Source organism: Amblyomma americanum, chromosome 1 (genome assembly GCF_052857255.1).
Source record: "Amblyomma americanum isolate KBUSLIRL-KWMA chromosome 1, ASM5285725v1, whole genome shotgun sequence".
Taxonomy (NCBI): domain Eukaryota; kingdom Metazoa; phylum Arthropoda; class Arachnida; order Ixodida; family Ixodidae; genus Amblyomma; species Amblyomma americanum.
Window position 1 is genome coordinate 55,222,462 of NC_135497.1, and position 13,111 is coordinate 55,235,572.

At 50.5% G+C, this 13,111-nt stretch overlaps 1 protein-coding gene across 1 annotated transcript in view; it reads left to right on the forward strand.

Moving 5' to 3' along the window:
• The first annotated feature begins 353 nt into the window (after positions 1-353).
• Positions 354-13,111, forward strand: part of LOC144132890 (cell adhesion molecule Dscam1-like) — a 529,721-nt gene continuing 516,963 nt past the window's right edge. Inside the window, exon 1 of the mRNA XM_077665608.1 lies at positions 354-656. Coding sequence (XP_077521734.1) covers positions 578-656 — 79 coding nt within the window. The 5' untranslated portion in view covers positions 354-577. The remainder of the gene's footprint in view (positions 657-13,111) is intronic.

A 13,111-nucleotide genomic window follows, 5' to 3' on the forward strand; every position in this document is an offset into this window, starting at 1 on the left:
TTCATCGTTCGCCGCCCTCTTTCGAGCGGCAGCGCGGACGCGAAGTGAAGTTGAAATGTTTGGACGACAACAGCGAGAGTTCTTTGCGGACTGAGAGAAAGAACTCGGGCGAACGCTGGACACAGCGCGCGAAAAAGAGCGAGGTGCACACGCAGGACGGTAGCGCACCAGAGGCAGTGCGGGGGTGGAGGAAAGGTGTGCGCCAGAGGGGGGCGGCGAGGCGACAGTTGTGACGTCGAGCGCCGCGCGCGCCCCCGCGGCCGCCCTCAAGATGGCGGCCACCGGGTTCGGGCCCGGTGCTTCGACCGGGGCCCCGTCAGAGTCGCCTCCGCCGCCGGCCAGTGAAGTCGGCCTTCGCCGGAGGTGCCGCTGCCCGTGCGCTCCGACGCCTCACCGCGCTCCGAGCGCGCCGGCGAAAGAGAGCCGTGCGGAGTCCGTCGCTCGAGGAGCGCGTGGACTGGGAAGAGCCCTTCTCGTGCTTGTGATTGGCAATACTCGGAATACGCGGAGGACGTGACAGAGACCGCAGAGCCGACTTTCAGCTGCCGGGACAGCTCTCGCCACTGTTACCAACGCCATGTGGTCCCCGTGGCTGCTTGTGCAAGCGGCGCTCTTCTTCGCGCCAGCCACGGTTCGCGGTGTCACCTTGTCACAACGTAAGTTTGCGCATGCGTAGCCTGTCCTGCACCTTAGTCTTGCAGTTACAGCACGCGCGTTGCCTCCGCGCGCGGTGACAAGCTGCACCTTACGACGCCTCCTCGATCGCAAAGTGCACCTTGTGACTGTCAGCCCGGCCTGCTGGTTGGTAGCGCGCGCGTGGAAACACCGCACGGTTTTCCGCGGTCCCGCGCGGCAGCGTACGGATGCGTGTGCACTGCAGCGCATACGCTTGGAAGGGACCTACCGCGCCCGCACGCGTTGCTCTGCTGCGCGCTGGGCGTTGTGATCTCGTATCGTGGGAACCGAGACGGCGACGCACCGAGAGTTGCCGGCGTCCCTAAAGTCCCCAACTCCACGGAAGCAATCGGGAAGACTGCTAAATCACGTATTCGCGCGTACATGATGGTAGTGCACCGGCCAGAAGATGCCCACAGAAACAAGCTCACAACTGCAGGTTAATTAGAGACAGTGTCAGCAAAAAGCTTCCACGTCTGATCATCTCTTAATAATCCAAAGAAAAAAATTCCTAATACCTTATCAGTACTCGTCCTTAGGCAATTATATAGCTGCTGCCTCTTTACAGAATTCTTGCAAGACACCTGTCCGGTGGTCCGAACGTTTCAAAAAGACTCCTAATAAAAGTTGCGCATGTCCAGTGCATCGTAGTCTTTTTATTCCGATTCATTATTTTTTTGGCATCCGGTACCTTTACGTGACGTCATAATTTTAGGTAAGGACCACAAAGCCGTTCCGAGAATGAATGAGTGCATTAATTTTTCAGCACCTTATGTCACTAAGTTTCCTTTCCGTCATTTTTCTTATTTTTATAGAAGACGTACGGTCTTCCGCTGCCTGATTTTCTCAAAAAGAAATGAAAATTTTCTGCACTACTCGCTTATTTTCCAGACAGACGACAAGAAACTCTTTTCGGCGTTTCGCGCAGTAGTCTGTGCAACTAACTCTGCAAACTTCAAGCTCTTTCTCTGAGGCGCGCTCTAAAGCTGTCTAACCCTTCAGTTCGTCTTCTTACCTATAAATTAATTGTTCTTCCCATTCTCGATTATGCATCTATTATTTGGGACCCCTACACAAAAACAAACATCAATAAGTTAGAAAAAAGTGCAAAGAAAGGGGGTAAGATTTGTCTATAACAACTTTAAGCGAACATCAGTCATTGGTTTATTGACGAGAGCTAGCCTGCCACCATTAAGCGAAAGGAATCGTGTCAGCCACTTTAAGTTCTTATTCCAATAAATTAAAGGGCACTATAAAACCGACCTTTCCGATATAATCTCCTTCTCAACTGGATATGCTACTAGGCAAAGGAATTATTTCACAATAACCCCATTTCAACCGCACAATAACTGTTATATTTATTCTTTTTTCCCAATAACAGCAACTGACTGGAATAACATTAGTAACATAGAAGTTACGAGGCCATCACTAACATCGTTTGCTTCCCACCTTCGGTAATGTTCTTTAATATTAATGTTTTCTTTTACATATCTTGCTCGAATCTGGCACTGTTTATTTGTGCTTTGCTATTGTATTGTGTTTCGCAGTTTGATCTTCCGCCCTGCTAGAATCCCCAAAATGTTGGATTGCAGTGTGTATAAATAATAAATAATAGTGCGCCGGAAAAACAGCGCGAGAATTTCGTCATCTAAGATTCCTAGATTTTACGCAACAGCTACAAGGCCCTCAAATTTTGCAGATTCAAAATGTAATTCAGCCACTTCGAAAGTTACGGCAAAGAGAAAGGTCGGCTATATTCCTTTTAACAGAGTCTGCAGCGCATTTCTGAGCGCACACATACAGCGCCTAAAAGATGCTGCATGCGGAAGGTGTAGACCCTTTTCGACTGGAGGCGGTATGCAGCGTTTGCGTTTTCTTCCCTGCATACTATAATGAATCACCAATATATGCGCCCAAATGTAAGGGTAATAATGTCGGATACTTATGACTTACAGAATTTTTTACTCCACAACTTACCCACCTGATTGCCGACTGCTATAGGCGTGCGTATTTCCAATCTCTGTGTATAAATGATAAAAAGATGCAACACGACTATCGACATGCTGTGATGTTCCCTAGGCTCTTGTGGTCGAACATCTGGCACAAAAACTCTTGCTCCAATTGGTTATTGTGTTTTTTTGTAAATTAGTTTCCTTTTTTTTACCAAACCGTCATTCTAAATTCCCTAAAATCTGTCGCTGCAATCGCTACATATTTATATCTTGTTGGAGTAGAGCCGAAAAAGAACTGCGGCTCTTTTCATCGCAGTAGTAAAGACTAATAGCAATGGCTATCACTCGGCACTCAGCGGATGGCGCTGCAAGTGTAGTGCACAATAATGTGCGCCCAAAGGAACAGAAAAATAATGCTATCGAATTTTGGCAGCGGCAATCGCGTTTCGAAGGCGGCCAAATGCAAAAACGTTTATTCGCTGTCGGTGCACGTTAATTATCACCACGTGGTCGAAAGAAACAAGACTGCGTGGCACCACTACCAGCTTCTCCGTAAATACGGAACGACCGAGCAACTTAGCTTGCGTCATTGGTGAGTTTGAGTGGCAGTCGAGGCCTGACGCTATAATGCCGCGGAGCAGTGACAAACACGATGAATACAAAAAACGCGAAGCAACTCTGGCTGCTGCAAAAACCCAAAGGCGCTTTTGCGTTCCACGCGCTCGGCGGAGGAAGCAGTGTTGACAGGGCGCGAACAGCTCGAGTGGTTTTAGCGTCCCCCCCCCCCCCTCCTGCTGCCTGCTCGTGCCGAATTCGGCCGCACTGCATGGGGGCGCCACATGACGAATCACTTTTGGTTGCACTACACTGTCGTAATAGAACTGTGTTTACGAAGTTGATTCGTCGGCATAAATTCGGCATCGAAAGACGGTGCTCTAACATATTTAAAAAAAAAAAACTCGGAAATACATACAGGCCAACACCGTCTTTACAAACCGAGGGTTTTCGGCAGGCAGTTCCGACTGGGGGTAAAAAGTAGGCTTAGCGCCCATATGAATACCAGGAAGCAAAAGTTTTCAAAGCAGTTTTCTGAATTCGCTTTGCACCTATATGATGTCGTCCCTTCGTGCAGAACAACCGAATTCATCGCAGAAAATGCTGTGAAAGTATGCAGCGTCACTTAGAAGACAATGTTTATATAAAACACCTACGCATGGGAGTGACTCCCGGCTGCGGGCACGGAACAGAAGCGCGGCCCATAGAAACGCATGCAAACAAACCTTCCAGAAATATTTTTCACGTTTCACAGAATACTCATGGAGGTGGCTGTTTGTTAACATGATTAGCAGGTAGGCTTAGCGCAAGAAAAACGAGGACAAAAAAGCTAGGGACACAGGACGAGCGCTAACTTGAAACTTAAAGAAACGGAAGCAGAATTACGAGCTCGAGGAACTGAATGCGCATGCCCAGCTAACCACTGATTAAGACGAGGGGCAGGATATAGGCAATCAGAACCAAGATAATGTGGGGCTAAACGACGAGGTGAAACGGCGCGGAAAGAAACCGGAAGCGCCTCTGCCGCCATCAAGCAGCAAAACCCATGAAATTACGACATATCCTGCGCCCTCGTCTTAATCAGTGAATAGCTGGGCATGCGCATTCGGTTCCTCGAGCTCGTAATTGTGCTTCCGTTTCTTTCAGTTGCAATTTAGCGCTCGTGCTGTGTTCCTCTCTTGTGCTCGTTTGTCTCGCGCTAAGCCTACCTGCAAAGCATGAATCATCAACTGGCCCAGAGCTCCACTTTGCCAATGTTTGTTAACAGTTGGCGAGTGCATTGAAGAAGAGTGTGACAAAATATGCTATGTCACATAGGAGCAACATTTGTAAAACATTACGACAAATGTGTTTTGTGGAGCCGGACATACCCCAAAAGGCGTTCTATCCACTGGGCGCTTCACCGGATCGCGCAAGCTTCTCGTGGAGTCCGACGTGCTACCTCCTGGGCTGTTTCCTCGCAAGTACTGCGGTTCAAATTAGACATCCTAGCAAGCACAACTAAAGAAAGATAATTTTTTTATACTACCTCACCGCCGGACAGGCACACTAGAACAGGGAGCGCATTAAAATCGCTGGCACTCGAGGTGTCATTAAAGACTGCGACCCACGAAAAACTGACCAACGAGCCCGATCGACTACCGCCAGCGCTAAAACCCGGTCCTCGGCTCCTTTCTCCGTCGCTTGGAACGTCGTTGCGCGGCGACACGGCCGTCGGTGCGTCGTCTGTATAGGAACGCGGACAATCCCTGCGAGGGAACATTACGCGTTGCAAAGTTATGGGATTCATCTCGCTCCGCCAGCGCAGTAAACTACGTCGAGCGAGCGGGGCGCCGTTGTGCGGAACGCGGGCTATGCCGATATTAAACGATCGCATAGTAAATAGTGTGCATCGTTCCGGCGCACTTGGCAACCAGCGATACACGCATCGGCCGAATGCAGCGCTCCCGGCAATGCGGGAATTTTCCCGAGCCGTACAGAGGCCGTGCGCGCGCGGACGCTGTTGCGGAAAGCGCTGTTAGTGAGGGCGAGGCACGAGAGGGGAGCAAACGGGGTCGACGGAGCCTACAGCGGCAGGGGTTTACTGTTCCGAGGTGGGAATGCGCGGGAGAGGAGGAGGCGTGCCTGGCAATGACTGACTCGAGTCGCGCTTTCTTGCCGCGTTGTTGCCCCGTGATTTCTGTGCACTTTGGTGGCGAGGCGCCTGTTTCTTTTGCCGAACAGAGGGTAAGCAGCGGCTGAACTATGTGTGCGAAGAAAAAAAAAAGAACGCCGATATTGCTATTGCGGCTGAAGTTTAGTCTTGACGCCGAAGTCAACAACTGCTGAAAGAAAATGGTGAAGGAAGAAATTAAGAGGAACTGCGAAAAAATATTGCATGAAAAAAAATCGCAGTTTTCTGCCTAAAGCGACACTTTAAAGTTCGTAGAACTTATGCGGCGCTACATCCTGCAGCCCCGGGAATTCACTGTCATCTACAAAAGCATCTAGAGTTCTTCTATTTTCGAAGATCTTCAGTTTCTTTTCTTCGATAAAACTGACATTTGGCATCGACTTTTCTAAGCGCAGAGCTCGCCTCGTTTTCGTCGTTTGATCTTGGTGATGTTTGCACGTATTTGAGCTGCATTGAATACGATTCCTAAAGCTGGTTGCACCTGAATTCTTCCCGGAGTCAGCAGTGGCCTTTCTTGTTTGTAGGCTTTTTGCGCAACGAAATAAAAAAAAAAACACAGACGCGAGGAAAGTGAATGATTCTGAAAACCAGGGGACTTGAATCCCGGAGACTTCATCTGCTTCGTAGTGTTAGTAAATTGATCCCGATATAGCGGTGGCACCAGACGAAGAGGCGCCACCTTCATTCGGCAGTTATATGTCTGGCCGTATAAACTGCGTGGCTATAAGAGAGGTAAGAGAACCCGTTCGCATGGCGTTTTATGCTGCTCGTGTCACAAGATGCGCGGTCACAACATCGCGGTCGCTTCGCCAATTCTATGCACACTAGTGAACCATGAATCAAAGTGTCCTCTTCCAGACCCTCGGGAGATCACCGCCGCCACCTCGTTGCTTGCTTCGTCTGGAAGCCAAGAATGCAATGCTAAGAGGAAGGCGACTCAGGCCCGCCTGAGGCTCTCGAGCGACGCTTGCCAAGGCTGTTGTATTCATAGACGTGCTCATGAGCAAGAGTAGCGACACGACATGAACGCATACTAGGAGGTACTGTCTGCTGCAGCTGTGGGTGCCCCGCAGAGGACCCCGCCAGGAAATCCTGGCGCACCATGGACAGACGCATCCGTCCGGAGCATGCGTTGTTTCTGCAACCGTATATTTCCCACCATGGAGTGCCGAACAAGCAGGACAGGGGACGCCTGCGTTTGAAGCAACAAAATGTACTCTTTTATGTTCCGAGGCCTCCTCACGTGCGACGTGAGCCTCGCTTAACGCAGTGGTAAAAGGGATGACGCAGAAAAACGCGGAACGATCTGGACACGGCACACGGAATGGAGCGCATTCGCAATTTAACTCGCGTTAAAAATCCCCCAGATAGCACCAGCACCCGAAGGAAACATTTTGAGCGTTTGTCCATTTCCTTCCGCGCGTGAATGATTGCCCTGCGCACACCGTCGGACATTTACCGGCACACAGCAGCCGCCCTCGCGAGAAAAAGAAAAAGCGCCGGGGCACTAGCGCACCACAAACAGCAGCGGGGTGTCTGCCACAAAGCGACACCGTGGCACTGTAGTCGGGAGACGGGGCTAAAGGATGGCCGCCGTGTATCTGCGTGACACTGTCCGGCGGCCACGCAGCAGACGCCGAGTGGAGAGCATCAGCCTGATTGGGCCGGTCGCGCGTCTCCCGATCGCGGGCCCCGATAGCGTCGCCCCGCGGGCCCCATCCTGCTTCGTCGCGTATCTGGCGCCGAGAGAAGCGGCCGGCCCAGGGGCGATGACTGATCGCGCCTTTGTTTTTTGGGCGGAGGAAGGGGCCGCCCCCTCCGAATCCCACGAGGCCGGGCGGCTCACTCGAGAAATTAATCTCTCGGAATAATGAACATCGGCGGCGGTGGCGGTGTGCGGTCGCACGGACCGCGACGCGGCGTTTGCCGCTGGCCGCGCATCGAACCATCTGGTCGCTGCATTAATGATCCGTGCGCGCTTGACCGGGCTCGGCTTAAGGTCCCCCCCCCCCCTTCAGCACACTGCAGGCTCTCTTGACGGTTATCCCCCCCCCCCCCCTCCCCGCACACCCCACACACTTTTTTCTCCATCTGTTCTGCTCCCTCTCCGCAGGATCTGCTTGCACGAGAAACGCCACGTTGCTCCCACTGCGTATAGCTCTCCCCTTATTACGAGCATTCCAAACATTTCCTTAGCTACTTTCCGGGATCCCAGTGGCGTCTTGTGCACAACCCCTTCCCCCTCGCGCGATGAGGAGCTCCTACAGTTCGATGACGACCTTAACACGTATCAGGAGATCCTAAACCATTAAAAGTTAGGCCGAGCGGTACTTCCAAAAGCAAGTAAGCAGCTAACCAAAAACGAAGAGGTTGTGTGGCGCAAGCTCCAAACCGGAGTATTCCCTAACCCTCAGCTTTATAGCAAGTGGCACCCTGAGATTTTCAGCCTCAGGTGCAAACGTTGCGACGGCATAGCGGACATGATCCATATGGTATGGACATGTCCGAACTTTTGACAACTTGATAGAACGGATGAATCCTGGGAGGCACTGCTTCACAACGAGGACGAAACTAAACAACGTGAAGTCATTCGTCTCGCCCTTGCCGCTGCTGAGATCCAAGAGATCCCGGTCGACGGCTGAGGGGGAGGACATGGCTGGGACCGAGCGGCGCCTCGGATACCCATCATCCTTTTGACGGGTGCTAATAAATGTTATTTCTCTCTCTCTCCCTCTCTCTCTCTCTCGGCTGGCCCACATTCCCACTTGTGCCACAGCATGTGCGGAAAATCCAGCCAGTCGCAGCAGCGTCATGCCCGACACGGCAGTCGCATGACAAGATGAACGAGTGTCCTGCTATGTGTTCGACAAACTCGGTACATAATTGAATTGCGTTTCCGGGTGTACGCAGTCCCTTGACGGTATTCAATGAAAAGCTTTTTGCAGACAAATTGTGGAAATCATTGAGTGAGCCTAAATAGTTTACAGTCGAACTCGCTCATTACCGACACGAAAAAAAAAGTTGCCAGGTGGCGTTACGTTACACGACGCTATATTGTACTTTAACCCTTTGAAGACGCATGCTGAGTTGACGTGCACGCGTCCCGTCTTGGACGATGAAAGGGGAGGCCTTGGTTTCGCAAAACGTGCCCAATTAAGCTGACCCGGTCACCTTCCTTTGCTCTCCGCTTCACCTTTCGGTTTCCATTACTTCAGTTTAGAGTACCACTAAATCGGCGACATATTACAAGTGGTATTGATGCTTCGAAATCAAATTCATGCACTCATAAGGGAGGCTAGTTCTTATTATAAAAGCTGCTTCTGCAGGAGACTCCTCCAGAACGTTGTCAGGCTGAAAAATCAACGCCTGCCGCGAGCTCTTTCTGCCACCAGATACACAAATGCTACGCAACAGCGTGTCTATCATGCGTCCCGACTCCTAACGTAAAGAAAGTAAAAAAAAAGAGAAGAGGTCAAAAGCATAGCCACAAAGAAACTATTGCACGTAGAGAGTTATTTGCGGCAAGCGCTTGTCTTGTTTTTATTATTCGCGTAGGTGCCGCGGTTAGAGCAGCGACGGGGGAGGAGACGGCCCAACAGCCGCCGCCTGCGCAGAGCGCACATTCGCATAGACGCCCGGGGAGCGGAGCATCGCCTTCTGCAGCGGTCTACCTCCTCCCTTCGCTCCCGAAGCTAGACCGGCCCCAGCCGAACCCGCCGCCTCGCACGCGCGCGGATGCGGTAACCAAATTAGCTCGGCTGTGGCTGCCTCTGCAATTTGTCTCATAATTGCCGCGGATACCGCCATCTTGCACCACTCGCGGGCTGCTGCTCTTCCGTGGCCGTGTTTTTGTTTTCCTTGCGTTCGCGCTCGCAGAGATGTGTGCGCGTGGCCTGCGCTCCTCGTGTTTCTTTGCCTCGCTTGTTGATTCCGTGGTTGTGCGGGGCTTTTCAAGTGACTCTGCCTCGTGTGATGGCTCAGTGATAGAAGACCTTTTAGGCAAGTGCTAAGTGAATCGCATCCGTCTTGAAGCGCCGCAACGTGTTGTTTCATAGCCGCGAACGTTAGAGGTCACTTATGTAGTGTTAGCTGTTTCTTTTGTTTCACGGTGGAAGGCGTTTTAATGCTTTTCCTTCTCGAAGCTCTTTATTGTGTTAGGCCTTTTAACGCTATAGTATTAAAGGGCCCGTTACGCAGAAAATCCGACGTCGGTGTTGAGAGAGATAAATATGGTGGCCCAAGAAGCCACCCCCAGAGAAGCAGCCTAGGTGGGCAAACATAGGTCACGTGACCTTGCGGGGTCATCACAACCTACCCACCGGACTGTGAGAAAACTAACCACCTTGGCAGATGGCAGTTGAATTAATTGTTTGATCGCGAGAGGTCGCTCGGGAAGAGCAACTTGGGTCACACAATACCCACCAGTGGCACCACCTGCCATCGCAGGGCAGTGGTGTATCACTTAACCGCTGCACCATTGCCCAAGGAGTGGTATGAGGACTAAAAATGATCTATGACTGTAAAGTCGAGAATGACAAATACCGCATATATACGGGCATGAACTCATTAACGCTATCGGGTCATATCCTTAAGACGGAGCTTAAATGTCCCCTCCAATTTTATTCTTTTACTATCTAGTGGCCCGGAATATATGACAGCGGAAGTATTAGCGCTCTCCCACTGTAATATTTAATCTTGTTACCGCTGGATGCCCAAACCGCAGATTTAGTTTTCTTCATTGGCTTGTTTGCTTCTTCGCTGCGTGATGCTTTAATCACTTTCATGTTAAAAGGACTGCAGTGGCAGTGTAGGGACCTATTATGCCATTGCTTAGTATTTATTCCTTTCATGTAATGGTTGTAAGATATGCGGCTTGATACCAAATTTCGCAGCGCACTTTTGAACAAAACAAAACGCAGAGCAGTCTTTAAAAAATCTTTTTAAACCTTTTCCGCTCAAGCTTTCGTCAATGGCGGTACTAATGACACCATCTGTATTGCAACGGTGCTCCATATATCTATTCCAAGTGAGTTTCATGCGACAAGGCAACCCGGACGCAGTGCTCAGCCTGCCGGCACTGCCTAAGCAAGTGAGTCTTTAATAAATGGTCGTAGCGATAACTCCCGTGCCTGCACTCGAATTCTGGTTGAAGTCTCACCATAGTGCGGTGCCTCCACGCGTAGTTACACCAAGTCTAAAATGGTGGTTCAGTACATACAATGTTCGGGTGCTGAGCACCATGTCATGGGCTTGACTCCGGCCGTCTCAACCGTGTTTGGGTTGAGGCAAAATTCATTAAAAACTGTGATAGGAGATTTCGGTGCAAGTGAAAGGATACCATGGTGGTCGAAATCAGTCCGAACACCAACACCTTTCCTTGGCTTTTAGCCGCTCTGTTTCCTTTGGCGCGCCGAAATTCATCTATCCATTATCAGTTTCAGAGCAATCCTGACATAAGCGCGTATTATTACCAAGCATGCTTGATCGACTCCATTCCTAGCGACTCCGTGGATTTGCGGTTGAGGTATAAGGTAAAGTACTCAAAACCTGTGTTGTAATGCGAAATTCGCTTCCGAACTCAGTTTTTTACTAGATACGGTTGGTCTACGATGAAAAAGGAAGGCAAAATTTGCAGCCATAACTTGGCTGAAAGTGTATGTGAGCATGAAATGTTTTGAAGGAGCAGCGTAACGCTCACTGGTACATCTCGGGGATTTTGCCGCGGCGCTCATTCGCCCCCTAATGCCTTTGGGCTGTATTTTCACGTTCTCAAGCGTCTCCATGATGGAGCCGTTGCCGATCAGTCGAGCGCTTCTGTGCTTCCGAGTAAAACGCGAGCTGCGTTACAGATTTTGGAGGCGCCTAGCTGTTTGCGTTCGGATCATCAAGTACCACAAGCCGGTGCAGCACTTGTACTGCGTAGCGCGTAGACGCTCAGGATGATCGTACCAGACTTGAAGAGCAGCCACCGATGAAGAGAAGGATTTAAGCCCTTCCCCTTTGAGTGCGCGCCTTCACCTTTGCTTTCGCGCAATCACAATCGGCGCTTTATTTAATGAAAAAAAGGGTATTTCTTGCAGACCGGGACGGCTCCGAAAGTTCAGGAGCTCTCTGGCCTCCGCTTCACGCCTCGCCCGAGTGACCAGTCTTCGCTGGTTCATCAAGACGGTGGCCAGCAGTCCACCCAGGATGAGTGGGGTGGGTTTAAGATAGGACCTACAGACTGCGGTTGCCGACAGGCACAAAGGTATTGGTAGAGATCGGCCACTGGGGCCTGGCAGGTGGTGCAGTGAGTGTGGTGCATGGCAGGGTGCATGTGGTTCGCCATTACCAGCAATAAGTACCAGTTCGTCCGGAGCTCTTAAATAATAATAATAATAACAAAAATAATTTCTTGCGCCAAATATCAGCAAAGTGTGCAAACATCCGTCCTGCCAAAGTCTGATAGGCCTTGAGCCGCAGAGCTCGACATGCAGCGGAACCACGCATACCACACAAGGCGTAATTAAATATATTAAACACGGTAAAGCACCACATATGTTCAGTGAGCGAAAATAAAAAGAGACTGAAAAGAAACATGTTAAGTACTGAGCACTGCTCCTCTGGAAGGTCGCGCTGAAGAGAAGCAGAACGCCACATGGCAGTCTATAGACTGTCTAAAGAAATTTTTGTAAGGGTAACTTTCAAGCGATTGCGGCGTCGCCTGACCGCATAACCGCCCCTACTCCTGTGACGTCAGTGGACAATCTGGGCGAGCCTTCTCATGGGGCGTGCCCAGGTGGCACGGCGGGATGGACGCGGAGGGGTGCTGCTTTCTTTCCTTATTTATTTTCTGGTGCGTTGGTGTACGAGTAGAGGGGGGAGAGGAGGAGCATCGTTTTTAACTGCCGATATCTTCGGTGTTAATGAAGCTAGCCTAAAAAGGTTAGAAGTGGGGGAGTACCAATCGCTCGTGCGCTTTTCCTAACCTCAGTAAATATCATGCTGAATAGCGAAATGCTGAATGTCCGTGTACTGTGCGATGTCAGCGCACGTTAAAGGACGGACCCAAGTTGGTCGAAATTTACCGGAGCCCTTCACTACGGCGTCCCTCATAGACTGCATCGCTCTGGGACCTTACATTCCACAACCCAAACCATACCCAAGCCGAGAACACAAGTAATCACGTCACACAGAACAACACTTGGACGGCAAGCATTACTAGACCGGTTGTGAACATTCGGGTAACAACATTAAAAGTTCTATTCTTGGAAACCAACCCGTTTCAGACTGCTGTAACTTGAGCATTGCAACAACGTTGCTGGTCTTCAGGTTCGACTGCAGTTTCCCCGTGATACTGAAATCACTTTGAGCTGAATGCATTTTATACTTAACAGTCACGCTCCCCAAACACGATTTTTGCGGTTGAATCCCTGCATCCCTCTTTAAGCTGCCAATATTTCGATAGCATTGCATTTGTGGCCGCCCGAATTGCAGATTTGGCTCTATCGTTTCTAGTTTCCTAGCCCTCCCCGCATAGCTTGCTTTCGCAACATTCTGAACGGTATAGAGCAGCAGGCTATTGATAAACGTCGCTTAAACGTATACTCGGTTCGCGGCTACGCAAACCTTCTTTGAGGCGGGCAGACAGCCAGCCGTCACGCAAGGGCTGCGGAGGATGGCGCAGCAGATGCTTTCCCCTTACGCAAGTCGGTGGAGAGAGGCAGACCTTTCGTGATTCGGGTGCACCTCACAAATATATCTAATTCAACCACGC